The 20276-nt window shown below is 56.4% G+C and overlaps 3 protein-coding genes across 3 annotated transcripts in view; 2 read left to right on the plus strand and 1 right to left on the minus strand.

Moving 5' to 3' along the window:
• Positions 1 to 635, minus strand: part of LOC308048147 (S-adenosyl-L-methionine-dependent tRNA 4-demethylwyosine synthase TYW1-like) — a 110797-nt gene extending 110162 nt beyond the window's left edge. Inside the window, exon 1 of the mRNA XM_080357079.1 lies at positions 616 to 635. Within this exon, the coding sequence (XP_080213205.1) occupies positions 616 to 625 (10 nt within the window). The 5' untranslated portion in view covers positions 626 to 635. The remainder of the gene's footprint in view (positions 1 to 615) is intronic.
• A 77-nt stretch (positions 636 to 712) lies between these two features.
• Positions 713 to 5208, plus strand: SBDS (SBDS ribosome maturation factor). The gene is made up of 5 exons (XM_080356875.1): positions 713 to 896; positions 2443 to 2572; positions 3416 to 3616; positions 4168 to 4332; positions 4948 to 5208. The coding sequence occupies exons 1-5, from the start codon at positions 769 to 771 to the stop codon at positions 5074 to 5076; spliced, it is 753 nt and encodes a 250-aa protein (XP_080213001.1). The 5' UTR covers positions 713 to 768; the 3' UTR covers positions 5077 to 5208.
• A 146-nt stretch (positions 5209 to 5354) lies between these two features.
• Positions 5355 to 13683, plus strand: LOC308048031 (coiled-coil domain-containing protein 183-like). The gene is made up of 14 exons (XM_080356874.1): positions 5355 to 7961; positions 8048 to 8169; positions 8312 to 8386; positions 8873 to 9043; positions 9174 to 9278; positions 9668 to 9790; positions 10652 to 10765; positions 10872 to 10926; positions 11009 to 11109; positions 11388 to 11548; positions 12071 to 12230; positions 12343 to 12468; positions 12689 to 12785; positions 13436 to 13683. The coding sequence occupies exons 1-14, from the start codon at positions 7136 to 7138 to the stop codon at positions 13549 to 13551; spliced, it is 2352 nt and encodes a 783-aa protein (XP_080213000.1). The 5' UTR covers positions 5355 to 7135; the 3' UTR covers positions 13552 to 13683.
• Positions 13684 to 20276: the final 6593 nt, after the last annotated feature.

Below are 20276 nucleotides of genomic sequence, written 5' to 3' on the forward strand. Positions count from 1 at the left end.
TGACCCCCATATCCCACCCCCTCAGTAACCAACTCAGAACCACTACCCGCCCCCTCCCCCTCACATACCCCCAGATATCACCCACACACATTTTCCCCCCACGGTTATTACTCTTCCCCCCTCACACACTCCCAGTTATCACCCCCCCATGGTTATTACTCTCATACACACAGTTATCGCCCCCTCCATAGCTATTACCCACGCCCACCCCTCACAGCCCCCCAGTTATCATCCCACACACACAGCTACCAGCAACACCGCTGTTGTCCCTCTCACAGCTCCTGCCCCTCACAACTCCCCGGTTATTAACCCCACAGACAATTATTACCGCCCCACAGACACTCCCCCCTCAGGGTTATTACTCCCCCCCCGTTATTACCCCCACACATGCCCCAGGGTTCTCACCCACCCCTCACACCTCCCCCAGTCACCATCCCCCACATCCACCCTCCTCTCGTGGTCACTACTCCTCCGCTCACACACGCCCCGTTCCCCCCACCCCGTTATTACCACTACCCCTCACAGTTACTTACCCCAAACCCTACGGTCACCCCCCTCACGGTTACTCCTCCCCCAGTTACCACCCCCCCACCAAGCTCGCTCAGACCCCCTCACCCGCCGCCATGTGCCGCCCCCTACCCTTCCGGCCGCCGTTTCCCTCCGGACGGTTCTTGCTGGCGCTCCTGGGGGCGGGGCGGGGGCAGTGGCCACCAATGGGAAGGCAGCGTGAGGCGGCCCCTCGGCCGTGGCGCAGTGCCGGCCGTCGCCATGTCCATCTTCACCCCCACCAACCAGATCCGCCTCACCAATGTGGCCGTGGTGCGGGCCCGGCGCGCCGGGAAGCGCTTCGAGATCGCCTGTTACCGCAACAAGGTCATGGGATGGCGCAGCGGAGCGTGAGTGCCGGCCCGAGGGCGGGGGGAGGGAGGCCCGTGTGGGGCGCAGGCCCGTGTGGGGCGCAGGCCCGTGTGGGGCCCGGCGGTGAGCGCGGGGGGGGTCGGGAGGGGCGTGTGGGGACCTCCCTTGGACACTCTGGAGAGCAGAGAGGCCCTGCAGAGGCACCGGGACAAGCTGCAGAACGGGGTAATCACCAACCACATGAAGTTCAACGAGAGCAAGTGCCGGGTCCTGCAGCTGAGCCAGCCCCGGCTGTACAGACAGACTGGGGGACGAGCTGCTGCAGAGCAGCTCCACGGAGAGGGATCGGGGCTTCTGGTGGACGGCAGGTTGAACATGAGCCACCAGTGTCCCTGGAGCCAAGAGGGCCCCGTGTCCTGTGCACCCAGCACAGCACGGCCAGCCGGGCAGGGGGGATTGTCCCGCTCTGCTCTGCGCTGGGGTGGCCTCACCTGCAGCATTCACTGTGTGCAGGGCTGGGACACAGGAGAAAAGGAGACAAAGCTACTGCAGAGTGTCCAGAGGAGGCTGCGAAGCTGGTGAAGGTTTGGAGGGGAAGCCGGATGAGCAGCGGCTGCAGTCCCTGGGTCTGTTCAGCTGGAGCAGAGCAGCCTGAGGGCAGAGCTCATGGGCTGCAGGTTCCTCAGCAGGAGCAGGAGGGGCAGGGTGAGCTCTGCTCTGTGACAGTGACAGAGCCCAGGGAACGGCAGCAGATGTGCCAGGGAGGGGCAGTGGGACATGAGGAAAAGGTTCTTCACCCAGAGGTGCTGGACACTGAACAGGCTCCCAGGGAGGTGTCACGGCCCCAACCTGACAGTGTTCAAGAAGAGACTGGACAACGTCCTCAGACACACGGGGTGACCTGTGAGGTGTCCTGTGCAGGGACATGAGTTGGACTCCATGATCCTTGTGAGTCCCTTCCAGCTCAGGACATTCTATGATTCTTTTAAACTAGAGGGAGATTCAGGCTGGACATGAGGAAGAAATGTTCTACCCTGGGAGTGGTGAGAGCCTGATCCAGGTTGCCCAGAGAGGTGGTGGCTGAACCATCCCTGGAGACATCCCAGGGCAGGCCGGACGGGGCTCTGAGCAACCTGAGCTGGTGCAGATGTCCCTGCTCATGGCAGGGGGGGCACTGAGGGAGCTGGGAAGGGCCCTTCAGCCCAAACTGTTCTGTGATCTGTGTAGGTCCCTTCCAACTCAGCACATTCTGTGATTCTGTGACCCAGTTTTGTGGGACAGGCCTGTGTGGGCACCCGGCTGTGGCAGCGGAGAGGCCCACATGGGTCCTGGCTATGGAGCCAGGGAGCTTTTGTGGTACCCGGCTGTCCAGCCCAGGAAGATGGTGGGATCTGTGTGAATCCAGGTACGGGGAGCACCCCTGGGCACAGGGCAGTGCCCTGCACTTCTCTGGGGAGTTACATCTCAGGATTAGAAGTTTCCGTGCTCCTTGGCAGCACAGGTTGTTCCTCCTTGCTAAAAAATCATGTGTTCTTTTTTATATTGTTGACTTCACAAGTTTTCTAACCGTGCCCTAATCTCTAGGGAGAAAGATCTCGACGAGGTCCTGCAGACACACACGGTGTTTGTCAACGTTTCCAAAGGCCAGGTGGCAAAGAAAGATGATCTCGTTAAAGCATTTGGAACGGATGACCAAACAGAAATCTGTAAGATGGTAGGTTTCAACCACTTCACAGTTACCGGCTTTATAAAAGCTTGCAGAAGACTTTCCCGTCCAGGGAGGGTGACTCTAGCACTGCCCTGGGCAGCCTGTTCCAATGCCCCACAGCCCTTTGGGGAAGAAATTGTTCCCCAGATCCAACCTCACCCTCCCCTGGCGCAACTTGAGGCCGTTTCCTCTGCTCCTGGCGCTTGTTCCTGGGGAGCAGAGCCTGACCCCCCTGGCTCCAAGCTCCTTTCAGGCAGTTCAGAGATCAGAAGGTCTCCCCTCAGCTCCTGTTCTCCAGCTGAACCCCCCAGGTCCCTCAGCCGCTCCCATCACACTTGTGCTCCAAGTCTTGAATTTTTTTATGTATTTAGCTGAAGAGAGTTCTGAATGCTCTGTAGAACATACAGCGTTTATGCACTGATGTCTACAGACACAGAAAAAAAAAAGAATTACCAGTGCTGAAGAGTTTCTCACCTAAGGTATATTTTTAAGGATGCAGGGGATGCAAAGGGACAGTTGCTCACTTTGGGAAGTCCAATTAAATGTTAAGAACAGATCTGATTTCTTAATCCTTCTTGATAGTATATGAACTGTGGGCTTGTTGTGAATTCAAGTAAATCTGCGCTTCTCTTTTTGTAGTTTTTCTGTGGCAGGTTTTTATTTTGAAATCTCTCCATGCTGTCTGTCATAATTACATACATTATTAATACTATTATTCTTTTTCTCCACTTCATATCTGACCAAACCATTCAAGCAATTGTTAAATTTAACACATTTCCTAGGCTTTTCACTCCTTGGTCACACCCGTGACATTTATTAACTGATTTTTTTGAATTATTTACCGTCCAGATTTTATCGAAAGGGGAGCTGCAGGTATCGGACAAAGAACGGCACACGCAGCTGGAGCAGATGTTTAGAGACATCGCGACTATCGTGGCTGACAAATGCGTGAATCCCGAAACAAAGAGGCCGTACACAGTGATCCTCATAGAAAGAGCCATGAAGGACATTCACTACTCCGTCAAACCGAACAAGAGCACGAAGCAGCAGGTTTGTTTTCTTGCAAAATCGGTTTCTGGTCAGAGGTGGTGGCTTCAAGTGTAATTTCTCTGTTTGCAGCCACAGAGGGATCAGCAAAGCCCTGGGGGCTGAATTCTGCAGAGTGATTCTTCATGCAGCCGGTGTTTGAATGCTGGATACAAACAGCTGCTGAAACTCCTGCAGTTTGTTTTCTAACTATTCAGGGAAGGGAGAAAGAAAGAACCTAATTAAAGCAGCAGCAGTGCAACGCCTGGAACAGAAATAAAAGTTTTGTCATTTATTTTGATTGAGGTAATAAATCAGGCCTTGCATCTGAGCCACATGGTGGTTTACAGTATAAGTGCTATTTAAGATTTCAGACGGGTTTTTTAAGTGTTGGAGGGATCACAAATAACAAGAACTCTGCCTTTTCTTGTTAATCTATCAAAACAGCGTTGGAGCAAACTCCCTGCAGCGCTGACAGAAGTGTCCAAAGCTGATGCAAATGATTTGAGGTTTTGATCTGTGTGGTGGTTTTCAAGCAGGTGTGTAAATGCTCTTTGTTTTTAACACCTTTGTAGGCCCTGGAAGTGATCAGACAGTTAAAGGAGACCATGCAAATCGAACGTGCTCACATGAGGCTGCGATTTATTCTTCCAGCAAAGGAGGGGAAGAAACTGAAAGAGAAGCTCAAGCCACTGATTAAAGTGATTGAGAATGAAGATTTCCACGAACAGTTAGAAATCGTAAGCAATAAAGCATCCTTGGGATTCATAATTGATGTGACTATATCTCTATGTTTTATCAGAAGATTAATTAAGTTGTTTAGCTAAGCTGCAAGTTTACCAGAGATTCTAAATTAGGGGTGTAGTTTGTCATTTTTAATTTCACAGAGTCCTAGTGGTGGAAGCTTGAAAATAGCCATTATTGTACAGAGATTGCTGCTTCCAGCTGAGAAGAAGCACTGTGTCATTTCTTTTGGCAGTGATTTTTCTACAACACTGAGAAGCTGCTCTGCACATATGGAATATTACTCTTATTTGGTGGGTCAGGCCTGTATTTTGACAGGGGTTAATTAGTTTGGGGGTTTTTTTTAAGTCTGTGGTAAAGCAAAATTTGGTAAAAATCTTTCTGAGCACAGACTATCAATCCAGCTGCCAAAAGCCACGTCCAGCATGGCTAAATGGAACTGCAGAACTCATTGGGAAAGATTCCGTGATAGAAATTGCTTATCAACCCTGCCAATTCTGTCTTAGTGATGAAACCGTAGTATTTTTAAAGGAAAATGGTTGTGGTCCTGGCAAGGGGGCTGGTGAAAATCCAATCTTGCAGCTTGGCTGATGAAACGTGAAATATTTCAGGTGTGCCTCGTTGATCCAGGCTGCTTCAGAGAGATCGATGAGCTGATCCGGAGCGAGAGCAAAGGGAAAGGAACACTGGAAGTGCTCAGTCTGAAAGACGTGGAGGAAGGAGATGAAAAGCTCGAATAACGAAAACCTTCCTGGAGCGGTTCTACGTTAACAACGTCCCGCGAAACGACCGGCGTTCGCCGCTCTCTTCTGTTAGGCCTTTGTGGTGTTTTTTTTCCCAATCTCTTGCTGCCCAATATATTCTGACACTAATCCTTTGGGATTTTTCCATGCAGTGTGGGGGTTTTTTAATCATTCGACTCTTCCAGCTGGGTTTGCCTGTAGGAGCCTTTTGTGTCAGAGTTGCACTAACGAGGATTGAGTTAAGACTTGATGTGAAAGTGACTCTGGGTTTGGTGAGCTTGAAAGGTTGCTGTTGAGTTTTTGAGTGATTCGGTGCCAATCGTTTGTGCTTTCCGTGTCAGTGTGGAGTGAAGATTGTTAGGGTGGGCTTTGGATGTGAGGAGAGGAACCTGAAGAAAAGGGAGCTGCGTTTTCACTTTGAAACAGGTACAAAGTGTGGATCGTGTCCAAACTGATCTCTTGGCAGCGTGAAGACTGACTTAGACTTCCATAATTGGCTGCTTGGTAATTAGAGAACATTAAAGGACCATTCTAAAAGATTTCCTTCACTGGGTGTAACAGTACTTGCAGATTTAGAAAAAGTGTTCTCCAGATAACTTATTCATAAAGTATATTTAGCTACATTAATGAAAAATGAACTATTCTCTATTTATATATTCTAGATCCAGAAAGAAATAAAGTAGCTATTTTTGTTACTAGAATAGGAGGCAGCTGTGGCCGTGGCGATGCTTTTTGTAGGCAGAAGCAGGAGCTTGTGTTTCTGAGCTGTTCTCATGCCCGCGATAAACTGAACCTGGAGCAGGCGGCAGTGGCCTCTGGCCACCGAGCTTTTGTTTGGCCGCAGTTCCCCGGCGGTAACTCTTTGTCATGCCCCTTTTTAGTGCGATCAAGAACAACTCTGGCAGCTCTCCTTTATTCTCTGTCTTTTTATGCTGCTTTCTAACACATGCACGGAATTTCCAGCCAGCTCCTGAGGCACAAGATATAATTCTTGATCATTCTGTTTAGTCTTGTTTCAGCTTAGAAATGTAACTTGTGTCTTTCAAAGCAGAGGGGAAGAGAGGACAACAGCTGGAGGAGGAGAAACTAAAACTACAAACCAGCAGGCAAAGCGTATATATCCTTGGGTGACTAAAACCTAAAGCAGCAGGAATATCAGGAGCTTTCAGAATTACGTACCAGTTCCCGTGTGGTCGGTACGCGGCGAGGCAGGAGCTGCCGGCAAGTAGATCGTGTACCGTGGTCACCGTTTGCTCTGCCCGCTCCGTGACCATTAAACAGAGCTCTGGGTTGTGCTCCTGACACGACCTTTGCCTTTGTGCCATTAACGCGGTGTGAATTGTGTGGAATTGAAGCAGGGAGAGTTGACGTCAACGGGAGGAGCTTTGACGTGTCAGGTGCGGAGAGTCTGTGAGACTGGATCCTCTTGGAAGCTGATTTCTGCGGCGGTCGCTTGACGGGAGCGCGTGCAAGGCTGGGTTAAGATTCTTTAGGGATATTTTCAAAGTGTTTGCCACCATAGACTCTGAGCTTTGCTGAGGGCCCCTGCAATGGAGATTCTTGAACCCTTTAATCCATTTTAAGACACTTTCTCTTGCCCCAGGGTAATCTTCCATGGTGTTTAAATGCTGCCTAGGAAAGTTCAGTGGCATAACGATTATATTTGCTGTGCGGCCACAGCCTCAGTGTGGAAATCTCTACATGGACAGATTGGTAAGATTCCTCATGCGTACAATCCGCGTTTTTCAGACGCCCATGTCTTTGTGAAGCACTGAGGATGGTAACGTTGATATTTAGCTTGTCCCTGGCAATTAGCGCTAACATTCAATTCATGAGTCTGCGAGTGAGACGCTGAGGAAGAGCCTCTGATGACATTGTGTCAGTAATGCTCGATTTCATAATCCCGCCATTTGTTTTCTACATCCCAGCACCCAGAGCACAAGAGGACGGCTGCAGGTCAAAGAGCTTCTGTTACAGAAACTTACTCTAAGCCAATTTATGCGCTTGGTGCTAGGAAGGCAATTTCCTTATCAAGTCTGTTTTTTCTGCAAATGCAATGTTAAGTGTTTTCTCTGGTAGGGGGAGCTTCATTTTATTTATCAACAAATTAATATACATGCTTGCACTTCTTGTCATATCTGTCCTTCAGCAGGAGTGTATGGTCGGCATCCAAATAAAGATCACTATTGGCAGCTGGTTGGCGTTTGCGGGTTTTGATAACTCCCTGCGCTACCGTGTCCGGCCCGATGCGGTGGAGTTTCCGAAGGAGGATGTGCAGGGAGCGACAGACTCCTCCAGCACTCGGACAAGCGGGCAGCTCTCGGGCAAGCGCTGCTGTGCTGTGTGTCCGTGTGCGCGCGTCTTCGCCGCAACGGTCCCGCTGGTGGGGGGTCGGCGGGCTCTCCCCTGGGCTGGTTGCGGCTGCCGCAGCCGCGGTGCCGGCAGCAGAGCTGAGCTGTGCTCTGTGTGCTGTGCTCTGTGTGCTGTGCTCTGTGTGCTGCGCTCGCCGGGCTGCGCTCGCCGGGCTGCGCTCGCCGGGCTGCGCTCGCCGGGCTGCGCTCGCCGGGCTGCGCTCGCCGGGCTGCCCGTGGCTACCGCAGCGCGCTCAGGAATCGCTCCGGAGCGAGTCCGCGGCGCGCAGGTGTGGAGAGGAAGGGGCTGCGAGCGGCCGTGGCCGTTGGAGCTGCCGCGGCAACGGTTCCGCAGGCAACGGGCACCCGGTTCCACAGGCGGTGCCGGCCCGGCGGCGGCTCCGGCGGGCGGTGCAGCGACCATGGCTGCGGCGGGGCCGGGGGGCCGGGACGCGGCTGCCACCGTGCGGGGCCGGAAGACAAAGCTGAGCCGGCTCGCCCAGGAGCTGCGCGCCGCCACCGCTCTGCAAGGTGCCGCCCCTTGGGCTTGGCGGGGACGGGCTGAGGCTCTCGCTCCCCGCGTTGTCCCGCAGCAACGGCGCCTTCGTGTCCCCCAGAGCAAGGGAGGAAGATCTTCACGCAGTCGTGCGAGGAAAAGCTCCGTCGGAACAGGGAGCGGCTCCCCGCGCTGCGCGAGGCCGTGCGGGAAGATGCCCAGGCGCTGGCCGCGGCCCGCAAGGTAGCGGGAGGTCCCATCTGCCACGTCCCCCTGCCCAGTGCTGGCCCTGCAGAGCCGGCTGCTCCGCCAGCCCTCTCCGGGAGCAGACAGCAGTAGGACGTGACCGTCCCCATGCTGACGGTGACGTTCTCTGTGCCCGCAGCACAAGCCCGTCCTGGACCCCGAGGTCCTCAAGGCGCACAACTTGCCCCCCGATCTGGCCGGGCTGACGGTGGAGGTAACGGGGTCTGGTGTGGGGGCTGAGGCTCCAGGGACACTGGCAACAGGGCACGCGGTGAAGGGACCTGGTGCCGACACAAGGACAACCCCATAGGGCTGGTGTGGTGAGGCACGGGGTGTTCACCCGTGTCCCATGGGTCCCTTTCCGCCACAGGATGCATCCGTGCAGGTCCTGCTTCAGCTCACGGAGCAGATCCGTCACCCCAGCAGAGCTCCTGGCCCTTCCAGCCTGCCTTTCCTGGGCTGTCTACCACAGAGGCCCCGAGCCCTGAGGTGGTGATGTCACCTCTGCCTTGCCCCAGCCACCCCCCAGAGCAAAGCTCTCCCAGTCCCCATCCTTCCAAGGGAGTGACAATGTCCTGGAGCAACGTCCCAGCATCCCCGGCTCTACGGTGGGGGGAGTTTCCCAGGCAGGACCCCCTTCTCCCGTGGGTGCCCAGCGAGCGCTGCCTCCAGCTTGGTGACCTCTCACTTGCCCATCCAGGAGGCCCGGGACAAGCTCCAGGCCACAATCTACAAACAGGCGAACACACTCAACATGCTGGACTACCAGCTGAGGCAGCGCTGCCGAGCCCGGGACAAGCTGCAGCGGCAGCTGCAGCAGCGGCAGCGGCTGCTGGAGCAGGAGTCGGATGAGACTAAGAAGCAAAAGCAGGTACCCAGGACCCCTCTTCCTGGGGTGGCAGCATCCATGGGGGGCTTGAACCCAAGCCCTGCACTCCCTGGGTAGGTGCTGGGTTCAGCAGGTGGTGTCAGCCCATGTGTCCCCCCGATCTCTGCCTCAGATGATTCGCCAGCTGGAGAACGAGCTTGACAAGATGCACGCCAAAGTCCGCGCTGCAGAGAAAGTGGGCGCCGTGTATGAGTGGGTGCACGATGCCCTGCAGAAGGTGAGCTCCTCCTCAGCGGGCCATCGTCCCACTCGCTCCCCCTGCAAAGGCAGCAAGGTGCCCCTGGGGGCACTGGTGCTGGTGGGACGTCCTCCTGGCTCAGCGAGGTCCTTCTGCTCCCCTCCATGAGGTGGCAAGGGCCTGGCCCGGGTTGCCCAGAGAGGTGGTGGCTGAACCATCCCTGGAGACATCCCAGGCCAGGCTGGACGGGGCTCTGAGCACCCTGAGCTGGTGCAGATGTCCCTGCCCATGGCAGGGGGGGCACTGGGGGAGCTGGGAAGGGCCCTTCAACCCCAGCTATTCTAGGATTCTGTGATTCCATCCATTGTCACAGTGTGGGGACCCCCAGGGCTCAGTGGGGTGACAGGCTGTGGTTCCCTGTGTCCCAGGAGGTGAGCCAACTGACTAGAGAGGTGGCGCTCATGTGGACGACGTCCGAGCTGTACGAAGTGGAGCTGAAGGACATGGAGGCCATGGCCGAGGAGGCCTGCAAAGCCGCTGCCATAGCCCAGGTGAGATCACCCAGGGCACCCTGGGGCCCACTGCCACCCTCCAGAGCCCACAGACAGCACCATGCAGCGAGGCTGGTGGATCTTCCTGCAATGAAGAAGAAAAGAGACTGAGCTGGGCTAGCCCACAGCACCTAGATCCTCTGTAGCTCCTCTCATGTCTCATTCTTGGGCCAGGATGCCCTGGGGCTGGAGACAACGTGCCCAAAGCACCAGCCATGCTGAAGGCAGCACTCTCCACCCTCCAGCCCTCCCTGCCCTCCATGCTGCCCGCTTTCCTACCCAGCCCATTTCCACGGGGGGTCATTCATGACACTGGCCATCCCAGAAGCTCAGCTGGCTCACAGAGGTCCATCCTCATGCCAGGAAAGTCCTTGAGGTGCTGGAGCGAGTGGAGAGAAGGGAATAGAGCTGGTGAGGGGCTGGAGCACAAGTGTGATGGAGCGGCTGAGGGACCTGGGGGGTTCAGCTGGAGAACAGGAGCTGAGGGGAGACCTTCTGATCTCTGAACTGCCTGAAAGGAGCTTGGAGCCAGGGGGGTCGGGCTCTGCTCCCCAGGAACAAGCGCCAGGAGCAGAGGAAACGGCCTCCAGTTGCGCCAGGGGAGGTTGAGGTTGGATCTCGGAACAATTTCTTCCCCAAAGGGCTGTGGGGCATTGGAACAGGCTGCCCAGGGTAGTGCTGGAGTCACCATCCCTGGAGAGCTGGACAGACAGACATGAGGTTCTCAGGACATGGGGCAGTGCCAGGAGTGGGTTATGGTTGGACTCGATGATCTTGAGGGGATTTTCCAACCCAAATGATTCTATGATTGTGTGATCCCAGCTTTCGCAGCCACTTGTCTCTTTCTCTGATACACTCCAGGAGGAGCTGGCCAAGAGACAAGCCGAGTCCCTTGCGGAGCGCTCCCGGGACATCCAGAAGGTTGCCATCGACAGGCCGTGGCTGAGGGAACTGAGCGAAAAGAACATGCCCGTGGTGAGCTGAGGGGAAAGCACCAGCACTGAACCCCCATGGTGGGGGTGGCAGGGCCAGCTCCCCAGGGTGCCAGCAGCTTGGGGGGTGACCATGAACGTCCTTACAGCCAGCCAAGTCCGAGTCCAGCACGGAGCTCTCGACCCAGCAGGACCCACTGGTGGGTGAGTGCTTGGCGGGGTGCAGGGGGGTGGGACGTGGGGGCAGCTCCGGGCATCCCTCTCTGCCGCTTTTCTCCCACCTCAGGCACCGAACTGGAGGCCGCCGAGTCCCAGATGGACCTCGAGGCCGAGATAAGGGAGACGATGGAGGCAGTCAAGGCTGCAGTACAGTGCTTCCGCCTCTGGGTAATGGAACAACCCATCTCCCCCAAAACCTGAGACTGCTCGTAGCCACAGGGAGCCGACACCTCTCTGCTCGCTTTGTTTTCTTGAGGGGTTCTCAGCTCTCCTGTGGGCCTGAAGCCCCTCAGAGCCGCTCTTGTGTGGGCAGGGATGGAGCTGTGTTTCTCCATGCCTTGAGCCCGCAGTGGTCCCTGGTGCAGAAAGCCCTCTGAGGCCACGGGCCAGATCCTGCACCCTGCTTGAGCACTGTGGGCTGAGTTCTCGTGCTGTCCCTGGCTTAGAACATCCCCAGCAAGCTCCTGGCACAGGAGACATCCTTGGAGGACCTGAAGAACTACATCAAAGAGAGGGAAGAGGTGAAGGAGGAGCTGGAGAAAAAACTGAGGGATCTGGAGCTGCAGAAGGCTTTGCTCATGTTTCACCAGCCCCCCAACAAAACCAGGTGCTGCTGGCCTCGGGACAGCCGTGTCATAGAATCACAGACTCATTTTGCTTGGAAAAGACCCTCAAGATCATTGAGTCCAACCGTCAACCCACCCCTGGCACTGCCCCATGTCCTGAGAACCTCATCTCCGTCTGTCCAACCCTCCAGGGATGGTGACTCCAGCACTGCCCTGGGCAGCCTGTTCCAATGCCCCACAGCCCTTTGGGGAAGAAGTTGTTCCCCAGATCCAACCTCAACCTCCCCTGGCGCAACTTGAGGCCGTTTCTGTTTGTCTTATTGCTTGTTATGATTAGAGTGGTGAGAGCCTGGCCCAGGTTGGCTAGAGAGGTGGTGGCTGAACCATCCCTGGAGACATCCCAGGCCAGGCTGGACGGGGCTCTGAGCAACCTGAGCTGGTGAAGATGTCCCTGCTCATGGCAGGGGGGGTGGTGGGTTGCAACCTGAGCAGCTTTTGCAATGGATTTGTGCTGTCTTTGCACTCCTGTGCAGTTGTATGGATGTGGCTGTGGTTGGCTGCAGGATGCTGGAGGAGGAGCTGAGAGCAAAACTGAAGGCCCAAGAGGCCCAGCGGGACCAGTCACGAGCCCAGATGCTGGAGAACGAGCAGCTCCTCTCTGCAATTGAAAAGAGAATTGACCACCTCCTCTTCCGTCTGCGCGGCATCACCGTGCCCGGACAGGTACCCACCCAGCGCTGGGTGGTGCAGTGACACAGCGCGGTGACACTGGGTGCAGCCACCGTCACCCCAAGTGGCTCATTTTGCCCACCAAGGTGGTTCTCTCTGTCTCCAGGATGATTCTCTCCTGTCCCGGGGGGTGGAGGGGAAGTTCCAGTACATGGCCAAGAAGCTCCTGTACCTGCAAGAGCGGGCGGCCCAGCTGCCCCCTGAACGCAGGATCCTTGACGAGAGCAATGAGGTACGTGGGTGTCCATCCCTGCTGGGGTATTTGGGGACCCGCACCAGGCTCCTCTGATGGCCCGTCCCAAGTGAGGAGAATGGCGGTGGCCCCGTGGAGCAGCTCAGCTCCAGGTGGCACTGGGCACTGCAGGGTGTTGTCCCAGGGGAACATCAAGGGCATCCCTTGGGTTGTAACACCCCCCTCCCCTTCAGCAATTAACTCAGGGTGTCTTTCACAGACTTTCGTGAAGGCCAGGGATTTCCTCGAGAAAAAAATGTCCAGCAATCCTCGAAACGTGATGGTTTCCTTTGAAGAGAGAGACAGCAGCGATGACGGTAGGAGAGCACAGCGGGGACGCATCCCACGGCGACTGTCCCTGTCCCTGCCTGTTGGGATTTCTGTCCATCCTCGCCTGTCTCTCACTGTCCCAGCAGAGCCCAGCCCATGAGTTCTCTCCAGACCCTGGGGCTGTCTCCAAGGCTTTGAGCATGGGTGGTGCTTTTAGGTGGGGATGTGGGAGCATGAAGGCAGCCGGTGGGGTGGTGAGCATCGAACCACAGAAGGAACAAGAAAAGATGCTGTGGGGCAAGAAGGGAGACCCTTGTCTTCAAAATCACCTGGTTGTGAAGAATAACCAGTGCTCAGGTCTGTCTGTGGGCTCTTCCTATTGGATGCTCTTGGAGGAGCCACTGAGTTTTTGGAGCTTGCCACCTCTTTTGAATGAAGCTGGAGCTGCGTCCAGCACCGCGTGGCTCCAGACCTTTCTGGGAAGCCCCAGCAGCTGGAGATGGGCCACAGCAGCGGCAGTGCCAGGCCCTGCAGGTCACCCTGGGGTGCTGGGCAGGAAGAGCCAGGGCTTGGCAGGAAAGCTCACTGTGATGCCACCAGCCCTCCAAAGCGTGCTGGCTCTCCCTGGTGACAGCGGCACAGCAGAGGTGGCCCTGCAGACCCTCCCCAGCCCGTTTCTCTCTGTTCCCCCCTCCAGAATCCTCTGAATTTGAAGACAGTGAACGTGGTGAGCATGTCCCCACCCGGGAAGACATAAAGAGGGAGGGGCAGCTGCTAATCGAAAGTAAGAAGGCAGCCATGAAGAAGCAGTAGTTGCTCCACGAGAGCTTTCGATGCCCCAGACCACCCCTTGTTCTTTGGGTGCCCCCACTGCCCCTTGTGTTCCAGATGGCCCAGAGCATCCATTTGGTTCTGGATTCCCCCGCGACACCTTGTACCCTTTCTCCTGCAGCTTTAATAAAGCAGATCTTTTTTGTTCCTCCCAAAACTGTAGTCAAGCTGCAATGTGGGGTCCTAAGTCACTTCTGTCACCCGAGACACATGGGGGTCAAACCCTGAGGAGCACTCACCTGGGTTTGGAGGCAGCCCCATCGCCCTGGCCCTCATCCAGCTGTTCTCCTCGCAGAGGTGGGGATGGGCTGGGGTGGGGATGGCGTTCGTGGCCAGAGGAAAGCCGGGGGCAGGCTGGCTTTCCCCCCTTGATCCTGTGAGGCCAGCAACTTCCTGGGACCTCTGTCCCCAGACGGCTCTGGGTGCACCAATGGGCCCGTGTGTGTCCACAAACATCTGCCAAAGCCTCAGGTAACCGAGAAACCCATCTCTCAGCAGTGACATCACCGAATCCAAGATCCAGAGTCTGTTGGTCAACAACTGGGAATGTCCCAGTTCCAGGTATTCTGACAGCCTGAAGGTCGCTGAGAAGAAAATCATAGAATCGCAGAATCAGACTCACAGAACAGTCTGGGTTGGAAGAGACCTTCAAAGCTCATCCAGTCCAACCTCTGCCATGAGCAGGAACATCTTCACCCATATCAGGTTGCAGCTGGTAGAAATGATGACCTTTCAGAGCATGCTGGTGGTACTTTGTCCCTTGTGCCCTGCCCTGATGTGCAGAAGAGACAGAAGGGACACTGGGAAGCTTTGGGGAAGACCCTCCATATGCTGAGGTGTTGTGTCTCCTTCCTCTTCAGCCTCTACAAGGTATTTGGTAAAGAGCAGAGTTGGAACCGGGGGTTGCCATCATTTGGGATACACCCTAAAAACTCATTAATCATTTTGGTTGGAAAAGACCCTCCAGATCATGGAGCCCAACCATAACCCACCCCAGGCACTGCCCCATGTCATGAGAACCTCATGTCCGTCTGTCCAGCCCTCCAGGGATGGTGACTCCAGCACTGCCCTGGGCAGCCTGTTCCAATGCCCCACAGCCCTTTGGGGAAGAGCCATATCCCTCTATCCCATCTAAGACCTCCCCTGGTGCCAGTTGTTTCAGGCTCTTGGTCTGATCTTTGCACTCTGGCTGTGGGAACAGAGAAGCCACAAAACGTGCTGAAGACTTCTCTCTGATAAAGCTGGACTCCATTTTTCCATCTCAGTTTTTGGAGAATGTGGTCTGTGGCCTGTTTGCCAGATGCAAGGGAACACTGAGATGCTTTAGCTGCCTTGAAAGGAGGGGAAGAGCAATGACACGGAGCAACATAGGAATTTCAGGTCTACTGAAACCATTGAGTTGTGAGCAGAAGAGACAAAGGCCAATTGCTTTATCATGAGCATTCAGTGAATGTGTTCAGACACGGCATCCCAACTCCTCACCACGTCTGCGAGGCGAGGAGAAGACGTCACCCCACTAGCGAGCTCCTGACCGGGAGACAACACTGGGTGCAATCGGACTGACTGCCGCTGTCTTACCCTGGCCCGGGAGAGGTGGCCGTGGAAATGGATGTGACAAGTGGCGAAAAGGTACAAGAGCGAGTGGGAAGACACCAGAGGCAATGCCTGGGTTTCTAGAGTAAGAAAAAACCAAATACAACCAACCAGGAAGGCAGCAGCAGGGTCAGCAGCATCCCTCTGCCAAAGTGACCCCTGGGCCAGACAGGACAGCCCTGCCTGGGACAACCTGCCTGCACCGGGCAGGGGAGCTGCATGGGGAACAGTAGGGCACTGTCCCCACCCCTTGGGGGGCATGGGGCAGTAGAGCCATGCGGGGGGGTCCCCAAGATGAAGATCATAAAATCATGAAATTATTTTGGTTGGAAGAGACCCTCAAGGTCATTGAGTCCAACCCAAACCTGGCACTAACCCGTGTCCCTGAGAACCTCATCTCCGTGTCTGTCCAGCCCTCCAGGGATGGTGATTCCACCACTGCCCGGGGGAGCACACGTCTCCAAATGCTGGAAAAAGAAAGGTTGCATGGTGCTCTCTAATATAGGAATATTAAGAATATAAAGGATAATGCAGGGGAGGGAAAGGGTTGATGCCATTGGGGTTTCTTTAGGTGGCAAGTGGGGGGTGGCACAGCCCAGGGAAGGAAAGGGGAGATTTCCTCTTCTGCCCTGAGAAACCCTTGCACAACAACCACTGCCAAAGGCTTGACAGGAGCTCCAGCACATTTGTCTGCAGCCGGTGCTGATGAGAAACCTAAAATAGGACACGGGAGAATTTGCATGGGAGCGTTCACCACGCGGAAATAGCTCTGCCCTGGGAGGGCTGAGATTGAGTGGGTTGGAGGTTTTTTTGTTTTCAAGGATGTGATCAAAATCATATGAAATGACACACAGCGAAGGGTAGACATAGGCTGGGACTGACACCGGAGCCTCAGCACCGGGTTTTATCCTTCATGGGCAAAGGGAACCAGGCTAAATCAGCCAGTTGGAGGCCAAAACAAGCGGCTCCTTTGGCTGTTCTGGGACAGGAGATGCAGGCAGGGCCACCAGTGTGGGCTCTGTCCTGGAGCTGCAAGGGTGGGATGCGGGACGAGGCAGCCAGAGCTGCTTCCACACAAGGAGGCACAAACATTTCCCATTTCCATGTTGGTTTTAGGAGGGTTCATATATGTGATGGTGATTTTTGACCCACACATTCCCTGGGTTGGCATCACCAGCCACAGGCTGGGTTGTAGCATCGTTCTAAAATGCTGGAGAGAGCAGGGTGGGACTGAGGCAGCGCTGGTGACAGAGGGACAGAGCCCCTGGGGTCCATGTCTGTCTTGTGATGGACAACTCAGAGCTGGACTCGGTTCTCTGGGGGGCCCCAGGAGAGCAGAGCAGAGGGGGAGCATCCCCTCCCTCGACCTGCTGGTGATGTGGCCCAGGAGACACTTGGCTCTCTGGGCTGCAAACGCACATTGCCGGCTTATCTCCCTTTTGTCGCCCACCAGCTCTTCTCCACAGGGTTGCTATCCATCCATCCATCCATCCATCCATCCATCCATCCACCCACCCATCCCCAGTCTGTGCTGGCACTGGGGTTGCCCTGACCCAGGTGCAGGACCTTGCACTTGGCCTGGTTGAATTTCATGAGGTTCACATGGACCCCCCAGCCTGTCCAGGTCCCTCTGGATGCCACCCCTTCCCTCCAGCGCATCGACCGCACCACTCAGCTTGGTGGAAAAGCAAAACTGAAGTGTCTTGGGTGATACAGAGGCCAGGGAAAGGCGCCTGGCTTTAGCTCTCTGCCAAGCACACCTGGAGAAACCCTTTGAAATGCTTCAGCCACTTCAGCAGAGAAAAATAACACCCCCACACAGTTGCCAGGCTTTCACTGCTCACGCAGGGACAAAGGAAGGCGCGGGGACAGCACAGCTCTCACTGCGGAGCTTGCTGGCTCTGACACCGGTGCCTGTTTGGGAGAACTATCAATGGGAAAGATTTTGTGCTCTGGGATTCAGGTCATCTGAAGAACACCAGCAAGGAGAACGACTGCCAAAACCTGCACAACGATGTGACCAGCTCCAGCTCACCTGGGGAAGGAGGCGGCTGGAGCTTGTCCCAGCCCAGCCATGCTATGGGCGATCCAGAGCGGATGAAAGCAAAGCCTCTTTCCAGGCTCTCTTTGCTGTGAGACCGTGGGGCAGGGTCCCATCCATGGGGGACATGGGGAGCACATCCTGCCCGAGCTCTCGCAGGCCGCTCTGCTGCACGGGGAGCAGAGGAAGGGACAGAGGGGTCTGGGTGGTCCCGGAGGAGCTTGGAGCAGAGCAGGGGGCACAGAAACCCAGGGAGGGTCTTCAAGACGGGTCCAGAGAGGATCCAGGTGTATATGGGGAGGGGGAAAGGGATGGGATGGTGCAGGGGGTGTCACACAGGGTGGGAGTGAGCACGCAGGGACCAGAGCCGGGCTGAAGGTGCTTGGTGGGGATAGAGGTGATTGAGCAGGGGGCAGTAGCAAAGTCCTGCAGAGGGAAACAGAGCTGGAGGGGGTTTGGGGAGTAAAGAGGAATGGGGGAGACCCAAGAAAGAATCTGGGGCGTGGGGGGTGCGAGTACCAGCAGGGGGAAGCACAGGAGCTGTGATATTTGGGATCAGAGGAACTGGAGAGACGATCCAGAGGGGAAGAGGGATGGAGAGAACCTAGAGTGCACAGAGAGGGGGGCAGAATGGGTGCCCCCGGGGTGGGGCGAAGGCTGGTTTGCCAGTCATCACCCCCCCAATCCACAGGCTTCCTACCTGGGGGTGCTCAGCACAGCAAACGAGCTGAGGCTGCAGGTGGTCCCAGCACCCCCACCCCGGGCAGCAAATGGGGACCATGGCAGCAGCAGGTCCCACCACACATCCAGCACCCATCAGGGGAAATAAAACACCTAAATGGGGGCAGGTAAAGCAGAAAACCCCCAAAGTGGGCACAGAGAACAGAGCTGAGCACAACACACCCCAGCACTGGGGCTGCTGGGCTTAAATTGGTGTCCAGGAGCAGGGGGGTGCAGGTGAGGATGCTCAGCGTGATGAAGGCATCAGGGTGGGGATGCCTGTGGGAGAGGGTGGTGGGGGCTCTGAGGTGCCTGGGGATGTGTGTGTGTGTGTCCAGCCCTGCAGGGGACAGGGGGACAAGTACAGCCCTGTGACACACACGCAGTGGCTGCTGCTGGGTGTCACGGTGTGGGGCCTCAGGATCAGCCAACACGCTGCCCTGGGCTGGGGCCAGGCGGGTGCTCCCCCAAACTGCCAGCACCCACTCCTGGGCACCCCCCATTGGCTGCCAACCCCTGGGCAGGCACAGCGGTGCTGGGCTGTACTGGGACCTGCTGGTTCACAGCAGGATTTCGGGGGGGGCCCAGGAAGAGTAGTCAGGCACCCCACCCTGTGCTGAGCTGGATCCATCCGCCAGCACCGTGTGGAGGACATTGGGGTACAGGGGGGCTGGGAGGGGGTATGCAGGGTGAAGGGGCAGTATAGTGGGGTACAGGACAGGATAGTGGGGTGCAGGAAGAAATAACAGGGTGCAGATGGATGACGCCCACTGGAGGGCAGGTAGAAACACAGTCCATGGATCCCAGCACCACCCCACCAGCTCCTGGTGAAGCCAAACTGGGGTAACTGGGCATTGGTGCTCATGAGGGGGGGACCGGCCATAGCGAGTGCTCGCGGTGTATCCCAGCAGGGCTCACCCCATCATGGGGGGGCACAAGGATGTTGGGGGGCAACACATGAAGAGCAATCACATCCCCAGCCCAGGATCCCTGCTCTGCTCGCCCAGTTCCCATCACTGTCCCCACACCAGCGGGACCCCAGGGCAGCGCATGGGGGGACCCTCACCCTTGGCTGCTGCCCCAGCCCCCAAGTGGGGTCCCACAGGGCTCTCCCACCCCCCTCCAAGCTCGGTGCCCCTGTGGGTGCAGCAGAAACCCCCCCAATATGCATTCTAAGCCTTTTTCCAGGAAATAGGAGCCAGAAGCCGCGGAGCGGTCACTGTCAGCCCCTGCCCGCACAGAAGCCACTCAGGGTTGCAGACAAGCCGGGTCAGCTGTATTTATTGAGAATGGTTGTGGAGGGATTAAAAATATTTCCACTAGCTCTGTAAGAATTTATAAACCTATACTCTGCTTCTCCCTGAATAAATGCCTCTCTGACCGTCATGCAAAGGGAGGTACTTGTGTAAGAAAATAGCAAGATTAAAAAAGGAAAGCGCTAATCCACCCTGCAGGGCCCTGCCATGGCAGGGGGGTCCCTGCCTGCGGGGGCCAAGGGACCCTCTGGCTGGCACGGGGACATGGGTGACACACGCGGACGCTGCCCCAGCACCCTGCAGCACCCACTCCCAGTAAAGCCCCCATCTGCAGAGCCCTTGGTGTGCAACCCCCTCCCCCAGGGGTGACCCCCTCGGGGACCATGGCTCAGGTGGCCCTGCTAGGGAGGGGACACGTCCCCACGCTAGTGAGCTCCCAGTGATCCCACTGCTCCCAGTTCTGCCTCCACCCTGCAGCTTTGCTGTCCCGTCATCTCTCCCCATACCCAGCGACACCCCTGCGGGGGACACAGGGACACGGCACAGTGTTCTGCAGAACAGCAACACAGATGGGGACATCCTGGGGGGACACAGGGACACAAAATAGTACATTGTGGGACTGCCATACAGATGGGGACACCCCTGGGGGACATGGGAACACACAGCAGTGCTTTGCTAGGAAGCAACATGGAAGGGGACATCCTTGGGGGACACACAGGGACACACAGTGCTGCTGTGTCAGGGCACAGTGGGGACATACTGGAGACACACAGGGACACCACAGACAAGCGAGTGACACCAGAGGCTGACACACCAGCGACGGACGATGCTGTCACCGCAGGCCGGGCAGCGCTGCGGGCACGTGATGGTTGTTATTGCTTTGCAGGTCCAGCATTCCGGGGGGCCAGGCTGGGGAGCCAACCTCTGATTCGGGCTTCAAGGGACTTTCTCAAGGGACTGTCCCCCTGTGTCAGCCAAGGCCTGGGGGGGAGCAACTCTGTCCCCAACAGCAGGGCAGATGGAGAGGCTGGGATCGCTCCCCCACTTAAGCCAGGGCCAAGCTGAGTGTAAGAGTGGTAAGCAGGCAGCCCGAGGTG

Source organism: Nesoenas mayeri, assembly GCF_963082525.1.
Source record: "Nesoenas mayeri genome assembly, chromosome: 20".
In the NCBI taxonomy this organism is placed as follows: Eukaryota; Metazoa; Chordata; class Aves; order Columbiformes; family Columbidae; genus Nesoenas; species Nesoenas mayeri.